Below are 27,337 nucleotides of genomic sequence, written 5' to 3' on the forward strand. Positions count from 1 at the left end.
ATGTTGAGGTTAGCTGATGAGGATAATGACTTTCTCCAGTGACAGAATGCAAACAAACCTGCTAGGAGAAGCACCTGAGATCCATTGCCTGGACAAAGAGTTGTAAATGGCTTGCTTATAAGGATAATAATACCATCAGCACCAAACACCCTTTTGTGGGGATTTCATTAAAATTGGATTTAAAATCCACATTTTAATCTGTGTTGAATAGATTAACTGCACCATTTAACTGACTAATGCTTTTAGTGTTTAAGAAGTTCCGCTAGTATCCGCAGGAGTTAGAAGTGCATCAAAAGTAAAAGCCTCAACCCTGCCTTTGGAAACAAGCAATTATCATACCATCCGAGATCTAGTAATACGTTTGATCATCACATTTGTGTCCAGCCCTTCCTCCAAGGAAGTCGAGGTGGTAGATTTTGGTCTATCCCATTTTATCTACACAGCAACCCAGTGATGACTTGCCCATGGCTCCCTGATGATGAGTTTCATAGCTTAGCAGGGATTTGAACTTGGTTCTTCCCAGTTCAAGACCATCAAGATGACAAAACCAGCTGGCCCCTGTTATGGGCATATCTGTGCTACAAAGCTACATCAGTTTTATACTAATTCGACCATCAAGGCTTCCCCCAAAGAATCCTAGGAGTTACAATTTGGTGAGCAGGCAGAGAATTCTCTCACCTGCTTCTGGTATCACAAACCCAATCCTCCAACATGGATTCACCCCCTCTTTCCCATCCCTTTATTTATTTACAATGTATGAATACTGCTTCACATCCAAAACAGATGCTGGAGTGGTGAACATAAAAGGTAAAATTATAAAAAGATAAGAATTAAAACACCATATTAAAATTGTCTTTTAAAAAACAATACCAATAAAAACCATTGCTGGTCAGTTAAGGAATGATTCCTGGAAGAGAGCTGTTTTCAGGAGGCACAGAAGCAGCATAGTGTTGGCACCTGCCTGACCTCCAGGGGCAGGGAATTCCAAAGAAAGGGGGCCACCACACTGAAGGCTCTTCTCCTGGTGGACTCTAGTTTTTTCCCTTTCAAAAACACTGAAATACCTTTCCCAATGTTTAGTTTCTGGCAGTAAGAGCTTTAAGCTAAAATATGCTGTAGTTTTGACCATGCCCCTTTTGCCTTTGGCTCTGCCCCCTTGCTTTCAGTCCCACCCACCACTGGAATGCACCTCCCCCCCAAGCTTCTCCAAAATTGAATTCAGCCCTTAGGCTGAAAGAGGTTCAACAGTCCAGTTTTAAATTTGGGAACCCACATGTAATTTGGGAACTCACGTGTGAGAGGAGATTAAAGAGAGGGAAGGAGACAGTGGAGCAAGTGAACCTGTGCCGTAGTCCTGAGACGCCAAAACGTGGCTCTTCCCTTTGAGATCCCAATACACCTGGTTTTATTTATTTATTTGTACATTTATGAGTTGCCTTTCTGCCCAAATAGGGCTCCCAAGGTGACTTACAGTTAGAACTTGCAACAATTTAAAAGCTTAAAACAAACTTTTTGTTGTTTTCATCCTGCATACTCTTGTATGAAGCGATCATAATTTAAACACTTGCTGTCACGTTGAGATGAAAATTGCTGTGTCAACTACAATAGGGCAAGTCTCATTCTTTACTTCAGAGTAACTTCCATGTCAAGTTGGCAGTGATTCCTGTCAGAGTTGCATTCTTGACGCTTTAGACACTGTTCCTGCTTGTTCATTTATAAAATAGGCAATCATAGAAGGCTGTGTGTGTTTCTGTTTTCTGTTTGATTTTAATTATTTTGTTGCTCTCCCCACCCACTCCTTTGTGTAGGTAACTTTCTTGTGGTGACCGATGAGACATGAGATCTTCAACCTCTCGGCTCTCCAGCTTTTCCTCAAGGGATTCATTATGGAATCGGTAAGAAAGAAGGCAGACAACATAAGCCAGTATCAGCCAACTTAATGTCTTCCTTATGTCTGCTGCAGTTTTATGTACTTATTAATTCATTTGTGATACTTATATACCACTAAATATAATAAAATCCCTAGGTGGTTCACATATAAGTATTAAAATCACATTTAAAATACAATATTAAAAACACAATTATTAAAAACAATTCCATTTACAATAATAGTACAGAGCAATACAAAGAGCAGTAAGATGGAGCGGCATGATTAATTCGTAAAAGTTGTAAAAGTGTTTAGCGGAGAGTCCTTGCTCTCCTGCCTGCCATTAAGAACTATCAGCTTGGCAGGTCCCAGGAATGGGGTCTTTTCAGTGGTGGCCCCACATCATTGGAATTCCCAGCCCTGGGAATTGTGTTTAGCCCCCCTGAGGGATGACTTTTCAGTGGAGTTTTAGAATTGGTGGTGGTGGTTGTGCTCGGGATTAGGCTTTTTAAAATCTCTTTTTTGATGTTTTGTTTGAAATATGCAGTGATAAATTTGGATGTGCAGGCACTCATCATGACAGTCTCCATAGCCATGCCTCCAAGGAGGGTCCAAAAATTCAGGCAGCTGTGTTGGTCCATATCAGCAAACCACTTCCAGCAGTTTTAATCTCCTCCAGGAGCAGGTCTTCTCTAAAGCTCATGGATCTTAGGGTACAATCCTATCAGATCTACCCTTGATAGTTGCAGGCCTCTGAACTCGGAGACTTACAAGTATCCAGAGTACAGCAGGAGGCGCACTGTGCCCCCCGCTCTGCAACTTAGACGACAAGTTTGCATAGCAGGCCAACGTTACCCCCCTATTACAGAGAGTGGGAGCGGTTCGAGTTGAGGCCTTAATGGCTAGTGATATAGAAAGGATAGTGGTTTAGCTAAGGCAAGGGAGGGCGACCTCTGGCTTGTCATGGTTACTCATCCAGCCAACGGAGCCTTGGGCTCTTCCATGGGTCCTTCCCCTCCCCTCCCCAAGCCTCACCCCCTCCTCAAGCTCCATCCCCCACCAAGGTCTTCACCCATCTTGGAGCCTACGAGGAGCTTCATGAGGAGGCACGGGGAGAGTCACGGGGAGAGGCCAAGAATCCCCTTGTTATCCCTGATCTGTGACTGAAGATAATGAAGGGATACTCCTGTATTCCATTCCCCAACGGAGGGTGAGCAGGATGCAGGGGACTTCAGATCCAAGATAATGAAGGGATTCCTCTTCCCCCCCCCCCCCGCGATCACAAAGCTCTTGGTATGCTCCAGGACAGGGGGTGGAGCTTGACTGCCTGGACTCAAATGACATCATATGGTGGGCCCCTTTTGCCCTCATCAGGCATGGCCCCATCAAGGGGTTGGACATACCCTCTGACATCATACAGCCTGTATAAATAGGGGAGTCATCTCCCCCCACCCCCCTGGATTATCGTTGCCCACCCCTGACTTACGGGCACCTAGTGTGTTTGTGTTGCAATATTTGGAGGCTGCAATCCTGTGCACACATGCCAGGCAGTAAGCCCTATTGAACTCAGTGGGGCTTTCTTCTGAGTAAATGTGGGTGGGCTTACGCTGCATATCCTTTAATGTCTGAACACTGAGGTGCAAGGAGCAGAGCAATCGACATTGGATATTGCTCACTGCTAGAGATAAGATATGCGGGCTCGATGGACCCTTGGTATGGTTTGTTTGTTTATGTATTTATTACATTTCTATGCCGCCCGATAGCCGAAGCTCTCGGAGGGGTTCACAACAATTAAAACCATAAAATGCAAAACAATAAAATACAATACAAAAGTTTAAAACTACAGTATAAAATAAAAATAATAATGAAATAGAACCTAGCAGCAGTGCAATGATTTAAAATACAGTACCAGACTTAAAATATAACTGAAAAATTAAAATGCCTGGGAAAATAAAAAGGTCCTCATCTGGCGCTGATAACAATACAATGTAGCTGCCAGGCAAGCCTTTTGGGAAGGTCATTCCACAATTGGGATGCCAAAACAGAAAAGGCCTTCATAGTAGCCACCCACCTCACTTCTTTTGGCGAGGGCTCCTGTGCCCCATCTACACTGGGCTTTTACTCTGGGGCAGGTCGAGTTGAGGTCCACCATGATAGATGAAGGAGTTGCGACTTCGCAGCCATCCGTGGTTTTCGCCCGGAAAAAGCGGAGATCCAAGGAGTCGTTTTACTGTGATTTGGGGGGTTTGCTCTGTGTTTCCCCTTGCTTGCGGGCTGTCCGTCCCTTCCCCGAACTGACTTCACATCTTACAGTGGGCATGTTGTAGGCGTGCATAGCGCCTGCGTCACTCCGTGATGCCCCTTTACTCCCCCATCCCTTCGCAGCTGTGCAGTTCCAGAGGCACAGAGGGGCTTTTTCATTTATTTCATCACACTTTTGCACATTTTTGCAGCTTCATATCCTTGCAATGGTTGCTTTTGAACTCAGTGCCCAAGGGCTGGGGAGGGTCTTGGAGGAAGGAACAACATCGCTCCGGGCACCATTTCAGAGTGATGGCTAGGCACGTAGCACTCACGCTTGTGAGTGCGAACCATCATGAGAGTCTCAGGCTGGGGAACTGACAGACTGGTGGTGTGGAAATGAAGGAGCACAAAACTCTCATTTTTTTTTACCTAAAACAGGGTCAGGAAGACACAGCAGAGCCCCTGAAATATAAAATAGCCACTGAAGTGTCACGCCCCCACACTCATGGGACTGCACAGCTGCGCATGTCAGTATAATAGCAAAAAAAGAGGGCACAGCGAGTCTCTTAGGGAAGCACGCAGTACATCACGAGTGTATCGCAGGGCATGATGACTCAAAGCTGCATTGCTGCGCAGTTGCGACGGGGTGGGGGGTCAAAGCGGTGCCATACAGATGGGGCCCTGGAGAAGGACTGCTGAAGACAGGTCTGGGCAGGTGTATATGGGAGGAGATGATCCTTCAAGTAACCTGGCCCCAAGCCATTTAGGGCTTTGAACGTTACTACCAGCACTTTGAGTCAGGCTTGGAAAAAGACTGGCAGCCAGTGCAGATGAAAGAGTACTGGCATAATACGATCACATTGGCCAGTCCCCGTTAACAATCTTGCTGTCCTGTTTCGGACCAGCTGAATTTTCCGGACCGTTTTCAAAGGCAGCCCCACATATAACGAATTACAGTAATCCAGATGAGAGGTTATCAGAACATGGATAGCTGTAGCTCGGCTTCCTTTGCCCAGACAAGCACGTAGGTGGTATATCAGCTTAAGTTGATAAAAGGTGCTCTGGGCCACAGAGTCCACGCGTGCCTCTAGTGACAATGCTGGATTGATTTAGAAGTGTTGCAGAGACGAAGCACGCTTAGAATCCACCTTGTGGAGGTGTGGGAAGCCGGTCTTATCATAAGGGATGCATTGTGTGGTGAACTGATGGATCCCCTTAGCCAAAATGGCAGTTAACAGTTCAGCATCCTGGTTAAAGACAGGTAAAGCGGCAGGATTCCAGGGAACCCAGAACCACCCCCAGTTTCAGAATAACAACCAATCTAGCCTGTTTCCAAGACCCTGGGATCCAATGCCCCTCTAGTATGTTGTTAAACAGGAACTTCTAATGAGAAATCAAACAATCTTTGAAAGTTTTATAAAACTCACCAGCATACTCATCTATAGCCAGCAATTTACTCCATTTCAAGTTTTAAATGCCTTCTTTGATTTCCTCTTTCACTGTGGGTAGATTCAGGAACTCCCTGTGGTCCTTTTTATTGGCTTAAGCTTTAAGGTGGCTAGGAAGGAGCTGATTGCTTCAGATCCTGCTGTATCAGTTTTGTAGAGATTATCATTAAAAGTTTTAAAAGCTTTATTTGTTTGTTTGTTTGATTGATTTGTACCCCACTTTCTACCAAGTCCTCGAGGCAGCTTGAGTGCCATTTTTTTTTTTTTAATCTCAGGAGGCTGCGCCTGGAGGGTTCATGATCCATTTTTAACACTCATAATGGAGTAGAAGGAAACAATTGTTATTGGTTTGTCTCCCAACTTGCCCTTGACAAAGATAAGCCACCCACCAGGATCACTGAGAAAGTCTTCTGCTACATAGTGGCAGCATTGCACTATAATAATAGCGATACTTTAGGTGTTCCATTAGCACAGAATTGTTCCAGGGATGGGTGAAAACAAAACAAAAATTATTGGGATGTCTGTGATGGGTCTCCTGGAGGAGAACAATTTCTGACTTCTACTCTTCAATAACACTTACGGCTCTGTGCCTTTTCATAATACTGCCTAGTGCATTTACATGAAAGGATAATACCTTAATCTTCTCCAGGGTTGTAGATGTGTGGACACTTCTGTTTTCCTTTTTAAGAGTGCACATTGGCTGTATCCCTGCTTCAAACCACAGAACATGTAGGAATTTGATCCTTGGCATTAACACAAACGACAACATAGTAATGAACAGAAGCAAAAAGGCCCATCTGCAGAAGAGAGGAACACAATAGTAAAGTACAATAGTAAAGTATTGCTTTAAGCCAGCGGATTCTTACTTTCCTAAGTGGTTGGCATTTACCTGAAGGAGAAGTTCATCAGAAAGCAACTGATTCCAAACTAGCACAGGGTATGAGACTATAGATAAGGCACACAGAAGCAGAGGCTGACAGGATAAAAAGAGAATGAAGCCTGAAGCTCACAACCACACATGTCTTTTAAGGAATATATATATATATATATATATATATATATATATATATATATATATATATATACATATACATATACATATATATATATATAAACTTTTTAACGACACACAGCTTCCAGTAGCCTAGGTTCATTCAGTTCACATGACATGTTTTCAGCCCTCTTCCCCTGCCTATTTTCGAGGGCTGAAAACACGATCCGGTTTCGTTCTCTGGTATAAGAATGCCCCATAATGTTCATTTAATCTTTGAAAATGAAGACATTCCTTATCAGAATGCAATTCATGTGAAACATTGTTGGGAATGTTGCGGGCGTGAAGAAGGGAGGTAGTGGTAGTTTACAGAGCACATTCCTCCCCCGCCCCCCCTTTTCAATCTTGCAGAATGCAGAACAGCCCACAGTGGCCTTAAGATCCTTTTTGTTTGTTCATGCTGTGAATGGCGGGTGCCTGAGCGCTGTTTTGAAGTCTGTCGTGTACTCTATGAAATCACTGAAGCTACAACCGATTGAATGCGAACACCTTGATCTGACTGACACCCCCCATCCGGCAATGGTTTCAAGAACAAAAACAAAGAAGAATTAAAGATGACATGGTGATTTTGCCAAATTCAAGTATATTTGAGGTAGATATTTGAGATCAGGACACTTGAAAAGCCTAACTGCAAGGAAATGTACAATCAGCAGTTCCTGCCCGTGGTGGCAAGCCAATAAGCCTTAAGTCTGTTGTTATATGGGACAGTACAAAGAACAGTGTACCATGCAAAGTGAGATCCCCGCTAGGCAATCAGAGAAGACAAAGTTCTCTCTAGCCCAGACTTCCCCAGCCTAGAGTCCTCCAGATATGTTGGATTACAACCCCCTATCAGCCCCAGCCAGCAAGGCCACTGTGCCCCCACCCCTCAAGGTTTTTCCTCTGTGTTAGTTATCCTGGTGGAAAACCGGGAACCAGTGAAGCTGGTACAGTAGTGGTGTACTATAATCATAAAGCCCAGTCACAATTCCAGGTTTTTGAGGGTAAGACACCCTCAATGGGCCCCTTCTCTTTGTGGGTCAACCTTCTCACCACCATTATCACCAGCTGCTCTTGCTTCTCCTCCTCTTTCTCGTCTTTGCTACCACCGGCTTGCTTGACAGGCAGAGAGCCAGGGAGCGAGAAGGCAATGGCATCTGCTGCTCCTCCTTCTCACCACCACCGTTATCTGGGCCAGAGCGAGAGGCACGTGAACGAGCAGGCTGCAATGGTGAAGAGGAGGAACAAGTCCAGGGGGCTCTCGTCAGTGGGCCTCTGCTGGGGTGTGGGCCCACAGCAGGTGCCCAACCATGCCTGCCCTTGACTCCGGCCCTGCTCATTAGTAAACCTGGTACCCTATTTTTGGACCAGCTGAAGGCTCGGGACCCTTTTCAAAGACAGTGTTAGCGCTAGGTTTTCTCATTATAGCTACCGTTTGCTTGCTTGGCAGGCAGAGAACCAATGAGCAAATAGGCAGCAGCTACTTCTTGGCTTAGTGGATAAGACGCTGAACTGCAGACCGGAAGGTAGCAGGACAGCAGTTCGAGACCCGAGTGCCGCGTGACAGAGTGAGCAGTTCGAAAGCAAGAAATTGCAAGTAGATAAATAGGTACCACTTTGGCGGGAAAGGTAACAGCGTTCCGTGCACCTCGGTGTTCAGTCATGCCGGCCACATGACCATGGAAGCGTCTTCGGACACCGCTGGCTCTTCGGCTTAGAAATGGAGATGAGCACCACACTCTAGAGTCGGACACGACTGGTTGGGGACACCTTTACCTTTTACCTTTTTTTTACTTCTCCTTCTCACCACTACTGTTGTCTGGGCCAGAGCGAGAGGCCCTTGCTGGGCTGTGGGCCAGTGTGTGCCCTTCCTACTTTTGACACTGGCCCTGGTCATGTCCAGTTCCAGTACTTTTGCCACCATCTTTTGTACTAACCAAAGTTTCTGGACTGTCTTCAGAAGTAATCTAAATGGGAGTTGACACAGGGAGGCCAGGCTATCATCACTGAGGTAGGGATGTACTTGGCATACAAGCCTAAGCTGGTAAGAGGTGCTCAGTGCCACAGAAGACACTTGTACTTCTAGTGACAGAGATGGATCCATAAGCACCTTTGAACTACAGACTTGATCCTTCACGGCAGCCTTTGCCAACTTGGTGCCCTCCAGATGGTTTGGACTATAAGCCCCATCATCCCTGGCCATTTGGCCATGCTGGCTGGAGCTGATAGGATTTGTAGTCCAAAACATCTGGAGGGCACCACATTGGGGAAGTCTACTTTAGGGGGAGTGCAAGCCCTTCCAGAAGAGGCTGAACACCACTACTGCCACATAGACAAGCTGCCTACTCACAGTAGCTGTCTTATCTGGATTGAGCTTCAGTTTGTTGGAAGACATCACCCCAAACTATAGTTAAAGGTTCTTAACCTCACTTTGGCATGATGTCTGAGCTAAGCCATTGCATCTGGGCTCCTAGACATGGCTGCCTCTTCTCAAGGCCCTGAGACCGTACGTGTTTATATCAAAGCAAACAAATAGGGCCATTAATTGGTACTCCATGTCTTGGTATGTATGTTTTGGAGATTTTCCTGGTTACAGATGGGAGGTAAATGCGACTGAAAATATTGAAATATTTGCAATATGGCTTGATGAGCTGTCTCAGTGTTTTCTACCCCCCCTCCGCCCGAAATCCTCATGTGCCAGCTGCCTTATAGCCTGCCAATTATTACAATATCTTCTATGATTTCTCATGTTGAACACTCAGAAAAACCCATTACTATTTCTCCTTTCTTTTAATTAAAAAGAGTGAGCTACCCAAACTCGGGAGAAGGTTAATTAAAATATTAATTAGCAAATCCTCTGTGTTAACATAGTTTCTGCCGGTAGTTGCTGCAAAACCTTGGTACTAATATTTATATTGTATATGTTTTTATGGAAACCGCTTGGAAATCCTGGGATGTTAGGTGGTACAGAAGCAGCTTAAATAAATACCAAAAATATATGGAAGGAATTATATAGGGTTCACCTGTCACCCCCAGCAGTTAGGACAAGGCTTAGAAAGGAGGTTTCCAACCGGGGGCCATTTCACAAATGCCCGTTCACCACTGAATGTACACTCAACAAGAAGTTCCAACCAAGTTTGGTTCCATGACAAGCATGCATGAGTAATACATGTGTGTATTGCATTCACACTTTACTTTATTTATTTAAAGTATTTTTATGCTGCTCCTCAGCCAAAAAAAGCCCCAGAGCAGCTGATATATAATCGATTAAACAACACAGTCCCTGCCTGCAGGCTTACAATCTAAAAAGAGATGACACACAATGAAAAAGGAAGGTGGAGGAAGGGGGGGATTAATGATTTAGCAGGGCTGATGTAATGGCCCTGGTCCCTCCCTCTCTCATCTCCCTCTGTGTAGCCTGCTGGAATGCCTGTTGGTGGTGACAGTTGAGGTGACTTATTTACATCACAAAAATATACCACCCACTTGACAATGTCTTCCTAGCAGTTAACAAGAAAGGTTTTTTAAAAAAACCATAAAGTCGATAAAAACCCTACAAATCAAACAGAATAAAACCCAACCACTGTGCAAAACTGAATAAACCAACCAACAAATGAATGAATGAAAACAGCAGCAGCAAACACATTAACACAGCAGAATAAAAACACTTGGGGCTCGATCCTATGTATGTTTAGACAGAAAAAAAGGCCTACAACTCCCAGCATTCTCCAACCAGCCATTCTGGCTGGAATACTGGAAGTTGTAGGACCTTTTTCTGTCCAAACATGCACAGGATTGCAGGCTTAGGATCTTAAGGTGACCATAAAACACTCTTAAAATGTTTGAGAATTATTTTTTAAAAGTCTTTCCCGGGCACAGAAAAGACAATAATGTAGGAGTAGTGAGGAAGAGCCGTGTGTTGTCCTGGAGTCTGCCCAGCCTAGCTGAACCTTCCTGCTGACTAGCTTGCAGGGTTCCAGCCATGCCAAAGTGCAGCTGCTGCACCCAGTCCCACAAACACTGGGCCCCTGGGTGGCTTACCCACAAGAGCACCCCTTGATGCTGGCCCTGCCCATTATTAATCTTGGTACCCTATTTTTGGACCAGCTGAAGATTTGGGACCCTTTTCAAAGGCAGCCTCACCTTTTTAGCACAAGCTTGGATGCGCGTCACCTAAATGTAATGGGTGAAATGGTCCTATGCTTTTTCAGGGAGGAAGTGCCCAAGGCTTCACTGTCTCGTCCTACTCCTCTCCTTTTCCCCTCAAACCCAAGCATAGCACAACTCTTACGATCGCTCCGATGGGGCAATGTAGGGCTGTATTCTGTCCCACGTTGGCCGACACACAAGATGTTCTGAACTTGCACGAGAATCGAGGGCCTCTGAATGTGGCGTGGAAACTTTAGTTCTCTCGGATGCAAATGTCTGAAGATACAGGGTTGCTTCTTGGTGCAGCATTAACAAGCATTTTGGCAGCAGCTCCAAGTGTGGCTAGCGTATCTCAACCAAGAGAAGCCTTACCTAACCTGGTGCTCTCCAGAGGTGTTGGAGTGCACCTCCCATAATCCCCAGCCAGCATGCGCAGTGTAGGATATGTTAAAAACATAAAATATAATCAAGAATGAATAAAAACAGCACATGCTGTTGTTGTTTTTCTCTACCACACAATATGAAGAGAGACTGAAAGAACTGGGCATGTTTAGCCTGGAGAAGTGAAGACTGAGGGGAGATATGATAGCGCTCTTCAAGTAGGTTGTCCCAGAGAGGAAGGCCAGGATCTCTTCTCAATCATCCCAGAGTGCAGGACATGGAATAATGGGCTCGAGTTACAGGAAGCCAGATTCCAGCTGAACATCAGGAAAATTTTTCTGACTGTTAGAGCAATACAACAATGGAACCAATGACCTAGGGAGGCGGTGGGCTCTCCCACACTGGAGGTGTTCAAGACAAAGCTGGACAGCCATCTGTCAGGGACGCTCTGACTTGGATTCCTGCATTGAGCAGGGGGTTGGACTTGATGGCCTTGGAGGCCCCTTCCAACCCTACTGTTCTATGATTCTATGATTTCCTTTTCTATCCCTTGCCAAAGGCTTTTTGCAAGGAGGGGCAGTGACGAAAGCGATGACAGAAAACTCATACCATTGCAGCAACCCTCTTCTTTCCCCTAACCCACTCGGTACCCTACAGCACGCCTCCTCTCCCACCGTGGCTTCACATTCATTGCCGATATGCTGTGTTTTCTGTTTTCTGCAGAGGCTCTGAAGCGCAGGCCAGCTCGTCATTCTTCTTCCTGCGAGTCTGGAATGCCACAATGTGTTTGTCAGCGTGACTTGCTCTCGCATGACAACATCAAAACACAAAAGGCAAAACTGAATCAGCACATAAGTCAGCTTTATCGCATGCCACTCGGGATGCTCGGCTCGGGTTTCAGGCTGGGATGTTTTTCTGTTTTCGGCAGTCTTTTGAGACAGATTGTCAAGAGCAGCCATGGAAATGGGATGACACTACTAGTGCACCAGCCTGCTGAAAAAACAAAGGCTGGGCACACTGATGTTGAAATGTTTATAGCAGTTTAAACGGCATCACTTAGATACAAAACAAAACAACAGTTTCCTTTAATGCACTCTGAGGGACAGCTGAATCTGGGAAAGGGAGAAAAATGCCTCCCCAAGGGGCCATAATGGCCAACATTGTTTTTCCTTTGACCCTGCAGTGGCTTCCACTTCTCCAAGATGTTTAAGGCAAGGCAGTGTTCTTTTGTAAAACATTAAAAAATAATAATAATCCTGAAACGTTTCATAGTGTTAGCAGGACACCAAGCCATTGAAAGGGCTTTATTTATTTATTTTAAACATTTGTACCACGCCCTATATCATTAAGATCTCAGGGCGGCCTACAGATGAAATCAATTTAAACAGTATAAAACAATAAATAATTTAAACAGCTAAAAGCATATTCAACCATTAAACAAGCTAATACCAATTAGAACATCTAAAACAATAAAAAGTTAAAATAGTGTGCACCTTTAGGGAATTCAATTAGCCCTCAAAGGCTCTGGTGAAAAGCCATGCTTTAACTTGGTGCCCAAATGAAATCAACATCTATGCCAATTGGGTCTCCAAGGGGAGGGCATTCCACAACCGGGGTGCCACAGCAGAGAAGGCCCTCTCCCACGTCCCATCATAATGTGTGTCTCGCACTGGTGGGATGCAGAGGAGGGCCCCTCCAACAGATCTCAATCCTATATATAGGGAGAGGTGCTCCCTCAAATATCGAGGTCTCAAGCAGCTTAGGGCTTTAAATGTCATCAGCAGCACCTTGAATTATGAGGCTTTGGAGAAGCTTTGCACATTCTGATGATGATGATGATTTCTAGGCTGCCTTTCAGGGTGTCCTCCTGAGGTAGCCTACAACAATAGAATAGACTAATACAATTTAATAAAATACAACCATAAACATACAATCAGGGGAAGGCCAGAGTAAACAGAGTCCCTCCCTGCCACCCACAGCTGCCATTTAGCAATAAGACTCCTCCCTCTCCAGTATGGCATTTATAATGTTTAAAAAGTTAGCCTTAGCAAAATGTCATCTATCATGGGGAAACAATAGCCTCCTTTTGCAGCCCTCCTCTGTCATATTAATATTAGCGGGGGAAATGTAAAATGGGTCTTCTATTCACGATCCCAGTTTACAGCTCGAACACTCCCAAATTGGCACTGCAGTTTCCGAAATAATTTGCCTGTGTTTCCACATCTACTTATAAGTCTCAGAACCTCCCTGTTCCATCACCCCTCCATCCCCCGTTCCTTCCCTAGCCCCCTCAGTTGAGAGCTGCTGTTTGCTTTAAATATCAGATCAGCTGGTGGGAGTATCTAAAATAGGCACGCTGCAGAGAAAGAGAAAGAGAAATGTTTCTATGGCTTGTGTATTTCGCAATAGACGCTACCAGATAACGTTCCTTACAAGCACATGTCAAGCAAACTGGTGCTAAACTAATTTCAGGACGCATCACGAATGAGTGTTCTGCTGCAGTGCGCGGGTGCTGAACCTCTCTCAGCCCAGGGCCAAATTCTGTTTTGGAGAGGCTGCATTCCAGAAGGCAAGATGGGCGGGGTCAAAATTCCAAAAATACCACCACTATCAGCATACTTTAGCTTACTGTTCTTACTGTCACTAACTAAGCCTTAGGAGAGGCATTGCGGTCTTTTAGAATGGGGGGGGGGAACATGTGCAAGAGCTGGGAAACTACCGAACAATCAGAGGTCGGGGGAAAGGTGGTAGAGCCTGGGAAGGGGTGTGTGGCCCTCTGGGGGATTGCAGCAGGCCGTAGTTGGCCCACATCCCTGAGGTTCAACACCCCAGCTCTAGTGTGACCACCCTAAGATGGAGCTATGCAGATGAAGGGATGAGACAGAAGGCAGGTGTAACAATATGAAAGAAGTACTCGATTCGACCAGAGTGGGTTGTGCTTCCTGGGAGGAACCAGGAAGTGGTTGCGAGCAACATCCGCTGCTTCTGGCCTGAGGAGAGAGAGGCCACAGCCTGAGAGAGCTCAGTGGAAAGTCTTTGTTTAAATAACACTTAGGTTTGTTTGGAATGTGGAGTTTGTGTGCGTCTGTAGGTTGCAGTATACCAACTTTGAAATACCAGGTTGATCGTCAATGGCTTCCATTAAATTCTATGGGGAAAAGGACACAAGCTGTCCCAGGAGGCTGTTCCAAGTGGTCCGGAGCCTGGTTGGTCCAGTTGCTCCAGAACCGCTGGAGCATTCTAAGGCCTCCTGTGAGGCCTTGGCAAGGCACTTTGCAGATAAAATTGATCGGATTAGGAGTGTTATTCCGTGCACTGTGGATACAGTTAGTGAGCAGGAGGCGGTCTGTGGCACACTGGTTTTGTGGGACTGGTTCCAGCTTTTTCCTTCTGATGAAGTGGACAAGGTGCTTTCATCTGTAAGGCTGACCACCTGCTTACTTGAGCCTTGCCCATCTTGGCTCATTATGAGCTGCAGAGAGAGGCTAGGTGAGGGGATCAAGGCAGTGGTGAACGCCTCCCCTGGGGAGGGAGTGATGCCATCAGCCCTCAAGGAGGCAGTGATAAGACCACTTTTAAAAAAGCCCTCCTTGGATCCCCAAGTTCTGACCAACTTTCACCCAGTCTCGAATCTGCCATTTTTGGGCAAGGTGATATAGCGGGTGGTGGCAATGCAGTTGAAGGCACACTTGGAAGAAGCCGATTATCTAGATCCATTTCAGTCGGGCTTCAGGCCTGGGCATGGGACAGAAACGGCCTTGGTCGCCTTGGTGGATGATATGAGGATGGCTCTGGATAGGGGCGAATGCTCCTTCCTTGTTCCCCTCCACCTCTCAGCGGCTTTTGATACCGTTGACCACGGTATCTCCTGGACTGCCTGGAGGGGTTGGCATTGGAGACACTGTATTGCGGTGGTTCTGGTCCTTCCTTTCTGGCAGGTACCAGAGGGTAGCACTGGGAGAGGAGGTTTCGGACCCGTGGCCGCTCACTTGTGGGGTGCCACAGGGTTCCATCCTTTCCCGATGCTATTTAACATCTATGTGAAGCCGCTGGGGGCTATCATCAGGAGGTTTGGGGTGTGGTGTCATCAGTATGCAGATGACACGCAGCTCTACCTCTCGTTCAAATCTTCACCAAGGTTGGCCGTAGAATCCCTGTCCAAATGTCTGGAGACGGTGAGTGGCTGGATGGGGAGGAACAAGCTGAAGCTGAACCCTGACAAGACCGAGGTACTTTTGGTGGGAGACAAGAGGAGGTTGGGGGATGTTGACCTGGTGCTGAATGGGGTATGGTTACCCTTGAAAGACCAGGTCTGCAGCTTGGGGGTCATCTTAGACTCCCAGCTGTCCATGGAGGCTCAGGTGTCAGCTGTGAGCCAGACAGCGTTGTACCAACCCCATCTGATACGGCAGCTGCGCCCCTACCTTCCCAACCATCTGTTCCTATTGGTAGTACATGCCCTGGTCTCCTCTCATTTAGACTACTGTAATGTGCTCTACGTGTGGTTACCCTTGAAAACAGTTCGGAAGCTGCAGCTGGTACAGAACACAGCGGCTCACCTGATTAAATGCAGCTGCCGGTGAGATCACATCACTCCAGTGCTGAAGGAGCTGCACTGGCTACCAGTTGTTTTCCGGGCCAAATTCAAGGTGTTCAATTTGACCTTTTTTGACCTTTAAAACCCTATATGGTTCCAGCCCAGCCCATCTCAAGGAGCGCCTCCAGCAACACCAGATAGGCCGCTCAACAAGATCAGCCTCGGATGGCTTTCTCTCTGTCACATCAGCCAGGACAGCTAGGCTGGTGAGGACGAGGGAGAGGGCCTTCTCTGTGGTGGCCCCCACTCTGTGGAACTCCCTCCTTAGGGAACTCCACCATGCCCTCTCTTTAATGAGCTTCCGCCACGCATTAAAAACGTGGTTGTTCAGGCAGGCATTTGGGGTGGGCTAGGGTAATTTTAGAAATGTGATGTTTTTAATGTTGAATTTTATTGTATGAACTGTTTTTATTGTTGTACATTGGCCAGAGTGGCTGGTTGATGAGTCAGATGGACGATTAATAAATTTAATAAATAAATACATAAAATAAGCTGCAATCTGGGATATATATAGTTGAAAAGGGATTAAACCAGCTCCATGCCCTGGAGACTGTGACACTAGGAGCAGGGAGGTGGGTTAAGCCTGCCCCAACTGAGTGAACCCATTTTCTTGTACCCATATAATTGAATGGTTGCTGTTGACTGCTATGCCTTGAAGGCACATGATGAAGCAAACTTGCTGAAGATAAGCAGGTCTGGTGCGGGCTGGTGCCTATATAGGAGACTGCCTGGCACCCCTATGTATGTTGTCTTGAATTCTGGTGAGACAGGCAAGGTACAAATATAATCACAGAATCATAGAATAGCAGGGTTGGAAGGGCCTACAAGGCCATCGAGTCCAACACCCTGCTCAGTGCAGGAATCCAAGTCAGAGCATCCCTGACAGATGGCTGTCCAGCCTCGTCTTGAATGCCTCCAGTGTGGGAGAGCCCACCACCTCCCTAGGTCATTGCTTCCATTGTCGTATTGCTCTCAGGAAGTTTTTCCTGATGTTCAGCCGGAATCTGGCTTCCAGTACCTTGAGCCCATTATTCCATGTCCTGCACTCTGGGATGATCAAGAAGAGATCCTGGCCTTCCTCTCTGGGACAACCTTTCAAGTCCTTGAAGAGCGCTATCATCTCTCCCCTCAGTCTTCTCTTCTCAAGGCTAAACATGCCCAGTTCTTTCAGTCTCTCTTCATAGGGCTTTGTTTCCAGTCCCCTGATCATCTTTGTTGCCCTCCTCTGAACCCTCTCCAGTTTGTCTGCATCCTTCTTAAAGTGTGGTGCCCAGAACTGGACACAGTACTCCAGATGAGGCCTAACCAGTGCTGAGTAGAGGGGAACTAGTACTTCCCGGGATTTGGAAGCTATGCTTCTATTAATGCAGCCCAAAATGGCATTGGCCTTTTTTGCAGCCACATCACATTGTTGGCTCATATTCAACTTGTGATGGGCAACAATTCCAAGATCCTTCTTGCTTGTAGTGTTGTTGAGCCAGGTATCCCCCATCTTGTAACTGTGCATTTGGTTTCTTTTTCCTAGGTGCAGAATTTGGCATTTATCCCTATTAAATTTCATTCTGTTGTTTTCTGTCCAGCGCTCCAGTCTATCAAGATCACTTTCTTCCAAAGTATTAGCTATCCTGCCCAATTTTGTGTCATTTGCAAGTTTGATCAGCATTTAAATTTGATCAGCATTCAAATGCACCTCGTCCTCCAAGTTATTAATAAAAATGTTGAAGAGCACTGGGCCCAGGACTGAGCCCTGCGGTACCCCACTCGTTACCTCTGCCCAGTTTAAGAAGGTCCCATTGATAAGCACTCTTTGAGTCCGATTCTGTAGCCAACTGTGGATCCACCTGATAGTTGTTCCATCTAGCCCACTTTGAGCTAGTTTGCTAATGAGGATATCATGGGGCACTTTCTCAAAAGCTTTGCTGAAGTCGAGGTATATTATGTCCACAGCATTCCCACAGTCCACTAGGGAGGTTACTTGATCAAAAAAGGGGATCAGATTCGTCTGGCAGGATTTGTTCTTGACAAATCCATGCTGGCTTCGAGTAATCACTGCATTGTTTTCAAGGTGCTTCCAGATGGATTGCTTTATGATCTCCTCCAGAAAAATAAAGCAGGTCGCTGCATTTAGGAACACAGTGAGAGCAAAATCTGTCCTCAAAGCTTTGACAGTAAGGGCACAATCCTATGCATGTTTAGACAGAAAAAAGTCCTACAACTCCCAGCATTCCCCAGCCAGCATGGCATATGGAGTTGCAATTTGCCTGTGTGAGCACTGCGACTTGCTGCAATCAATCATTGCTGTCTCTGGGGATCTTAGGGCCCTTGGACAAGATAACCCCAATGAGTCCACCTGCTCACCACCATTGTCACCAGCGGCTCTTGCTCCTCCTCCTCTTTCTCCTCATTGCTACCACTTGCTAACTTGAGAGGCAGAGAACCAGGGAGCAAATAGGTAGGGATGGACGAAAGTCACTTACCTGGTCCCGCAGCTTGCTTCGCGGTGGGGGGGAGGCACCTGGTCCCTCCCCGCCGAAATTCTGGCCGGGGGGGGAGCGCCCCGCCTCTCCGGCTGCGAAAGTTCTTCTCCTGCCGGGACGCAAATGGCGGCGGCCATAGCCGCCGCCGTTTGCGTCCCTGGCCTGCAGTCAGCTGTGATAGGCTACATAAATCTTTATGTAGCCTATCACGGCTGACTTTGGGGGGAAAAAAGCGCGTACGCAAATGGTGGCGCCCATGGGAACCATTTGCGTTCCTTATTTTAGCCCGGGTAGAATACGTAAATATTTATGTAGACTACGGCAAAAATAAGGGCAACGCAAATAGCCGTAAATAGCGTTGCCCTTTTTTTCGCCATAGTCTACATAAATATTTATGTAGACTACCCGGGCCAAAATAAGGAACGCAAATGGCGGCGCCCATGGGCGCCGCCATTTGTGTACGCGCTTCCCCCCCCAAAGTCAGCTGTGATAGGCTACGTAAAGATTTACGTAGCCTATCACGGTGTTTTTTGGAAATCTAGCCGTGATAGGCTACGTAAATCTTTACGTAGCCTATCATGTTTGTTGTTGTTTTGTGTTTTTTTACATGGAAATGGCGGCGGCGCTGGGAGCCGCCGCCGCCAGGGACATTCGCTGAAGGTAAGTCCCATCCTGGGGGGGGCGGGGGGGCCGTTTCTCCACCAATTTCGGGGGGCCGAATGCATTGGCATTCGGCCTCCCGGAGATTCGTGGAGAAATTCTCCAACATCTCTACAAATAGGCAGTGGCATCTGCTGCTCCTTCTCATCACCATCTTTGTTTTGGCCAGAGCAAGAGGCAGATGAATAAGCAGGTTGCAATGGTGAACAGGAGGAGCAATTCCAGGGAGCTCTTATCAGTGGGCCCCTGCTGGGGTGCGCACCCTTGGCAGGTGTCCAGTCATGCCTAGCCTAACCTTGACAATACACGTATGCCCAGGAAGGGGATCCCCACAAAGAGTGCTTCCTTCCGCATACGCCTCCCCAAAGTTAAAGATCAAATGGTGCGACAGATGCCATCGTATTTAGATGCCAGATTGGCATCCACAAGGAGTGGGGCTTTTTCAGTGGTTGCCCCAAAGCTCCAGAACAACTTTCTGAGGGAGGGAACTCTGTTTTGTTTTGCTCTGCCATTAGAAGAGAATTTCTGTGGATTCTGCTGGTTTTGTTTTATTATTATCATTATCATGTGCTGAGGTCTGTGGTTTTAACTGCATTATGTGTACACTGCTTTGAGCACAGTCGTTTGAAAAGCAGCATTTAAATGCCATGAACAAACAATGAAATATAAATGAGACCTCCCTTCGCACTCGCTGCTTGTCAAAATAACAAGCGTTGTTTTAGAAGATAAAGCGGAATCATATGAGATAAAGGGAAAGGAGTGCTTTACTTATCTGAAAACCTCATTTTCCAAAGAAAACATTTTCAGATATTTCTCTAGAAAACCAAAATGCCAAAGGCTGTGTTCAGAGGAGGCATTTTGCAATTTATGGTAGAGGCTTCCTTAGAAGTAAATGAGTGCTTATGTTAACATTTAGAGTTCCCTTCAAAATTAATAGTCAACATTGGATTGGCTTTTCCCATCAATTAAGTTAAGGGTTTGAAAAAAAAGTCTACATGCTGTATTAATTTGTTTTGGCCATTCCACAAGGCCCAGCTCCCCCCCCCCCCCCCGAGAAGAGTCCTCCACATTTAACAGAGATGGTAAAAAAAAAGCCTTACAGAGCCCTGTGCTCCTCCTCATAATTGCAATGGCAAAATGACTTGCAAATTTGGATTGGTTTGATTTGCATAATTATCCAGGTTGAAGGACGATTATTTCCTGGGACAGAATTTTGGTTACACACATGCACACAAGTACAAATCAAGTTAAGGCAAGCTTTATTTGCTAATAAAAACTAGGCAGTGCAAACATGGCAAGAAAAAAATGTTTTATGCACAGTTCAAGCGACTGGGTACACCATATAAAGGAACATAATATTGCAGTTGATGGTAGGTGATCCCCAGCACAAAGTGGCACATCAAGACAAATTGATGCCTAATTATTTGGGCCACTAGGACAAACTTAGTAAATCTGTATGTTAAGTATTTTTCTGGGGCAGACTACAAATCAACTGTTTTCTCATCATCATTTAAAGATAAAATATTGCCAATTTACAGGAGGAGCTATAGCTCAGTAGTTCAGCACATGCCTGCACGCAGAAACTCCCAGGATCAGTCCCTGGCCTCTCTGATTAAAAGGATTGGGTAGCAAGTGATGGGGAAAACCTTTTCCTGACACTCCTTTCCAGTCAAAGTAAACAATACTAGACTAGACGGACAAATACTCTGACCCGGTATAATGCAGTTCCCTGTGTTCCCCTAGGGCAGGAATATAAAGAGCAATAAAGTTAAGGCTGCAATGTTTAGTGGATTAATTGGTTAGACTAATCAGTTAAAAGCCTGTTGATCAACTAAGGCTGAATCTACACATAGCAGTTTTATCGTTATCAGACTGCAGTGATAACTATTGGTGCCCATTGGTGTCATGTGCACCAATAGTTATCATTGCAGTATGTGTAGATTCAGCCCAAATATCCCCAGTTAATCCGCCAGCCAATTTTTAAATCACCTTTAATACAAATCTTTGTAAAGATTGCAGGTGGAAAGCACCATATTAAGATTCATTCTGAGAAAGAAGGGGTATCACCTCTCCCAAAATTATGTCTGCTGTAACACTTGTGTGCATCTTCCAAATAAGAAGTGTTTTTTTTACAACAAGCTATTCCCCCCCCCAAATGCAAATGGATGCTGATTTAACCTATACCATAATCAGCTAAAATGCATACTATTAATTAGGTTTCTTTAATTGGGTAACAGCCCTAAATACAATACACAGTATGTAATGCTTTCCACTTCTGCCATGCTGTAAATACATAAGCAACAACTCACCAGGCTACAAATACTGGTGCAACTGCAGCCTTTTCAAGGCATGGGGATAGGATCACACTATCTGGAATTTCCCAGATTTGTGCAAATTTGCACATGTGAAATTTGCACATGTGAAAATGTGCAAATCCTCCCCAAATGCACATTTTCATTATTTAGCCTATGCACATTTTCAGCCAGTGGTTTTTTTATTATTATTTTACATATTTTTCCATGACTGAATTTGCGTAGAATTCTGGAAAGTTAAAAAAAAAAACGGTCTGCAAGTGCAAGGAATCCATGTGAATTGGGAAAATTGGTCCACTGCAGAATCTGCAGGTCAGATTCATAGAAATCCAAACGCATCTGATTCCATTGCGGATTTCTCCAGCATCCCTGTTATCTAGTAATGGCAACAAGAAAATGACCTGCTGGGCTATTGATTGCTTGACCTGTATGAAATGAAATGGATGGTCCCAGCTGGGTCCAAATGAGCAAATGAATTACAACCTCTTCCCATCAGCCTAGGACTGACACTAATGAATATTACCACTACCACTATTTTTTTTGTCTTCCAGAATGGAATTACCTAACACAATAGGGTCAAAGGGACATTTCAAGCACAGACCCCTAAATAGATCTAGATCTCCCGCACACCCACTTGTCTTTTTTAATTGCACTGAATGTTCTTATCCTGCATCACTTGGGACCAACCAAGCTAAATGGAGCCCACCAGCTATGTAAGGCAAGCCCAACAGGGGCTTGATAAACATCCTGTTTTTTATGCCTCTGTAAGCAGGAATTTCCAAGGGTCTGGCAGGTCACACAATACTTGGCAAGCTGTGCTCAGATTGGTGGTTCTCAAACTGTATAGGTTTGTCGTATGCAATCCTGCAACAGCCTCTACAGATATATTTCCCAGGCCATGTGTACTAGGGAGGCTTGTAAAGAAGGCTGCCATGTACATGATCCCCTTTCTGTACATCAGACAATGTCTTGGCTCAAAATGTGATGCACAAGTGCATGCACTAAAAGGTGCATATTATTAGACCCTTGCTCTGTTTTGGTACAAGGAAAGAGTTACTGCAAGTGTGATTCCAGGAAATCAAATCCAGGAACACACCCTTTTCTATCATAATGTATCTCTGAGAGACTGTAAAAACGGTCTTATAGGCCCCTTCCAACCCTACTATGATTCTGTGAATCCCCCCCAACACACACACACACTTGTGGGTACAAACACTTGTAAGCTGTTTGGATTTCTACATCAGCACATTGTCTTGCTTCAGAGTTATACCCAACCTTAAAAGCTTCCAACTTTAAGCTTATGTGAAAAGGTGAATATTGGACTAAACATCTAACATGAAAGTTAGAGCCTTCTCTTACAACCTAACATAGAATTGATATGCAAAGGTGTACAAATACATTAGGTGCTCATTGACTCAATTCTTGCCTATCTCATTCTAAGGGGAAATTACAATACAGAAATAAAACATGTAATAAAAATCACCTCTATCCTAACTTTAGGGCACAATCCTATGGCCGCCAGACAGCGGGTAGATGGCCATAGGATTTTTTGTTCTGTGGGAACCACGCTCAGAACCAGCGCTCCGAGGTCGGTTCCCAGAAAACCGTCTCTCTGCCCCTTCCCTGCTGCCTCGTAGGCGGCATGGTTCGTCCCTGGCTCTGTGCTCGTAAGAGCACCGCGGAGCAGGAGAAAAGTTGGCGGTCTTGGGGGCGGGGAGGGGATAGTGGAAGCACCGAAGCGTTTCCTATGTGCCATCTGGCTCATAGGAACACACACTCTGAGGCACCCCAGCTAGACAGGCAAAATCAGCTGTCTAGCTGCAAATGCAGGGCGGCCAGAGCATGGAGGAGAAGATCCCCCCCCCCACGCTCCGCCTGCCCTGCACTGGCTAGTCGGTCACCTCGGAGTTTGGAGGCAACTGACTATTCCCATGGGATTGCGCCTTAGTTACTCTGAAATTAGCCCGAGTCATTTCAATGGAATTTTGCTTCCTTATAAGAGTTTAAGAATAGCTTAAATGTGTATGCCAAAATCCATTACCCTTAAACATAACCTCGGACACCAAAACCTGAACATTGTAAAGCAGTTCAACCACAGCTAGATCTACAGATGCTGCATAATGAGGTAGAGATCTGCTTGGTAGAACCCTAAGGTGGTAGAATGGACTGGTAGAGCAGATAGAGGGGCTGGCTAGAACTTTTCTCCTTGCTGTGCTGGTTTACTTCTGGCAGGAGCTGTTATACATGTCCTACTTTGACATCTGAGCAGATCAGCCAATGGCATCATGGGGGCGGGGGGGGGTAGGCAGAAAACTCAAAGGCTAAGAAGGAAGCTAGAAGATTTAAAAGAACAGAGGATGAGAATCTATGACTGTCTGGAGCGGGCTTCACAGGCACCAGAACATGCAATTTCTATGACTTCTCTCTGAAATATTATGCACATCATCACGTTACTCATGATTTGTCTGTATTATTGCAAGAAAGCCTCCTCAAGCTTTTCTTTTGGTCTAAAAAACAAATAAAGACAGGCCCTGCTTATTATACTTGTTTATACATATAAAATTATTTTTAGGCTGGCTTTAAGCATAGATTCAGATTCTGCTGGTAAATCTGGTGGTAGATTTAAAAACCTAAAAGGTAAAGACAAGACACATATTAGGAAGGAGAAGAGAGGAGAGGAAAGGAGGGTCAACTGGGAAAAACCCAGGTGAACAGATACATCTTAAGGAAACACTTGAATGTAGGAAAAGAATGGGATGAGACAGATATGAGTTCTTAAGAGTTTCATGTGAAAACACCCCCAGTGATAGACCAAAGGCAAGCAGAGTACTTGGAACTATTGGAGTACACATTATCATAGAATCAGGCTAGTGTTGAGATGGCGCACCAGGGGAAGTCCCCAGAAGGCTTAAATGTAAGGATTTCACATCTCTTCCTGTTTTACTGGTCCCCCCAAAGCAACAGAAGAATAATACTCTCTTAGCAACACACAGAGAGCTTTAGCAGGAATTCTGTTCTCCCACCCCTTCAGCTGTCAGGGATGGGCAACCTGTGGTACTCCAGTTTGCTGGACTACAGCTCCCATAAACCTTGACAATTGGCCATGGTGGTCAGGACTGATAGGACCTAGAGTCCAACAACACCTAGAGGGCCAAAGGGTCCCACCCCTGCTCCAATGTCAGAGCCCTGTGTTGCCGTGCATCCTCGCTCCCACGGACGCACAATGGGTATGAGTATAAATCAGCCAAGATGGATATAAAGGGGCCTTTAACCAGAAGTGTGGTGCACACACAGTAGATTTATGCACCATGCTCCTAACAAAGTGGGGGAAGAGTTACTTCTAAAATGGGGAAAATAGTTCAAGCACTTGTTAAAGTCCAAAAGCACAGACTTTACTCTTACAGATTTTGTTCTCAACACACACATGACATTTGTTGCAGCAGAGAAAAACAGCTTGGTTAGTATCCCAATCCCCTAGCACATGGATCAGTATACTAGTTCTAATAGGCCTAATTAAAAGACAGAAGATTGGGGAAATTAACATTTGTCAAATAATGAACAGAAGGTAGTACTATGGAAATGGCAGAGCAGTGGAGTGGAAGATTATGCAACCAAGGAAGCTCGGATACTGGTGAAAATAGTGAGCTGCTGGGGCAGAAATTGATAGATTTAGAAGGAATGGAAAAGAAACAGAGTGGAAGGTGTTGTAACTACCCGAAAGGGGTACCCAAAGGACTTCACTTTCTGGTTGATTGCCAATAGTTTTTAAAAAATGCTGTAGACTTGGACGACCCTCATGTTTTCTCAGCTTTTCAATTAAAAAATGTGGGGTGTGAACATCAAAACTCTTGAACACTCCTAAAAACTAAGTTATCAATAAACAATGAAAAGAATTGCCTTAATAATTCAGTACTTGCAGTGATGGTGGGAGACTAAATGGCTTTGCTGTCATTAGGGACCCAGGAACCACTACAGTTTAGTTCAAAAAATAGAATTTGGTTGGAGAGCCTTAAAACGGAGGGCGTTTCTTAGAATTCCCAATGAAATTCAGAAATTATGCAATCAGCTTGAGACCTTTTGTAGCCCCTTCCCTGTGCTCTGGACTCTCTGCTTGACCCCCTCCTTTGGACTCAGAAGCAACTCATAAGAGGGGTGCAGCCTACCAGCGGGGTTTTGCAAGTAGAGCTATGTTCCTACATATACGGAACCTCACTCTGGACTCAATGGAGTGCTTTCCCAAGGGGGTAAAGCATTCTGTCTGTGTATGCAAGGCAAACAGATTTGTCAGTCGTGACAATAAGATGGTTCAGTATGAAAGCAGGGGGAACGCTGGCCCTGCAAAAGTGGCATTGGCTCTAGAGTGGCGAGAATCGTGCTAGGAAAGAGACATGAAGAGCGATATGAAAAGCCAATCTGAATCTGGGTTACTCTTAGAGCTGGGACCCGCAGGCATGAGGGATGCCCAAGCAGAAAGCATGAACTGCTACCCAAAGTCCAGGCAGTTACTGGGTTCAGACCAAAGGGCACAAAGTCTCGATGGCTCAGAGGCTGGACTCGGGATGAGTCAGAACAAAGAGAACAGTAGTTTAGCTCTGGGTAATGAAAACAAAGCTCAGGGAGGTTTCTTGCCCCATGATCGATTCAAATCTAGTTAGCCATACAAAGCGGTGCAGCTTGGTATTCAGACAAAAGATAGAATTATTTATTTATTATCTAATAGATGGATAGACTGTTTACCATATCTCTAAATGGTTTACAAAGAAAATACATTAAAATAAAACATTTGTAAATACATTAAAAGCAGTCACAGTACCATAATCAACGAGCGGATTTGGCAGCACAATCACTCAGGGAAGGCCTGGGCAAAGAGATGGGTCTTTGATTGGTGTCTAAAGCATGCCACAGTTGGCGTCTTCTGAATACCAGGTGGGAGGGCATTCCATAAGGTGGGCACCACCACAAACAAGGCCTGCTTCCTGGTTACCGCTTCCAGGTTGCCGCCAGATGGCAACCTGCAGGCTGTGGTTCAACCAGCAAGGCCTCCTCCGATTATCTTAATGAGTGCAAAGGTCTATATTGGGATGGTGAGCTGCGTTAAAGTCATCATGGTGGTCTCTGAACCTTGGGGATGGGGACACTTCAGGAGTTGGCCATTCTTCCCACCATAGCTCTGGAATGGAAAGGTACCCTTGTGGGTTTGTCGGCTGGGTGATGGCACGGGGATCAGGCGAGCATGTTACCACAATTTGCATGTTTCCACAGTTACTGGGAGTGATCCCTTTTAATCTAACCAATTGAAGAAGCACATATGCACTGTGGCTGCTTTGCCTCTGCGGCCAACCAGAGCCTTGACAATGTCTCTGGCAGTGCTGCTGCTTCTGGTGATTCTTGAGCCAAAGTGTCCAGGTAATGCTCATTAAATACATAGCACACATTACACATCTCAGAGAGCCGGCATGTCTGAAGCTCCTCTGTTAACGTCTGCCCCTCCAGAAGCCAGGAGATAATTCAAGGTCTCTTGTGTCCTAGCTTGCTCTCTTTTTTCTGACTTCCATGGGGCGGGCTCTGCCTCTAAAACCAGTTGACAGCTGTACCACACTAAGAAGCAGTTTTATGCAGAAGTAGCACAAGCAAGGCAATCAGATGCCAAGTTTAATCAAAGGCAGGGATTGGAGCCAATTCCTGGAATAGGAATACAGGGAAACTGTGCTCATATGGGTGATTAAAGTGGAGGCTTCCATTTTTGATTCCCTTTCCACCGCATTTTCTTTAAGTGTTAAAGTTACTGTGATGAGTATATAGCCTTTATCTCTCACACTTTAACTATTTATTTAAGCACTTTTACAGTAGGCATGCATTTTGGTGGTGGTGCTTATGATGCATGCAAATCTTCTGCCCAATTATTACAGCTGATTCATTCCCAAACACTTATATATATCTAACTCCATTTAAAAACCACAAAGAGAGAAATAAAAATGATTTATTCATCTTAAGAAAGCCCAGAGAACACATTTCTTTATTCTTAAGAAATGTGTTTTTGTGGATTTCTAGCTGATGCTTTCCAGTTTGTTCATACCCATCTAATTCCATGATTTTAAACCAATGAGAAAATGAACTGGAAACCTAGGCTGCTTTATGCAGGAAGGCCAAGAAAAAATGATATCTATTTGAA

General features: G+C 45.4%; 1 protein-coding gene across 1 annotated transcript in view; it reads left to right on the forward strand.

The window, feature by feature from the left end:
- The window catches only part of ASAP1 (ArfGAP with SH3 domain, ankyrin repeat and PH domain 1), a 253,995-nt gene that overhangs the window by 46,402 nt on the left and 180,256 nt on the right, over positions 1-27,337 (forward strand). Inside the window, exon 2 of the mRNA XM_084848792.1 lies at positions 1,809-1,895. Coding sequence (XP_084704918.1) covers positions 1,837-1,895 — 59 coding nt within the window. The 5' untranslated portion in view covers positions 1,809-1,836. The remainder of the gene's footprint in view (positions 1-1,808; positions 1,896-27,337) is intronic.

The sequence above is a fragment of the Heloderma suspectum genome, chromosome 4 (genome assembly GCF_057233095.1).
Source record: "Heloderma suspectum isolate Gila_16-S chromosome 4, 16-S_ref, whole genome shotgun sequence".
Lineage (NCBI taxonomy): Eukaryota > Metazoa > Chordata > Lepidosauria > Squamata > Helodermatidae > Heloderma > Heloderma suspectum.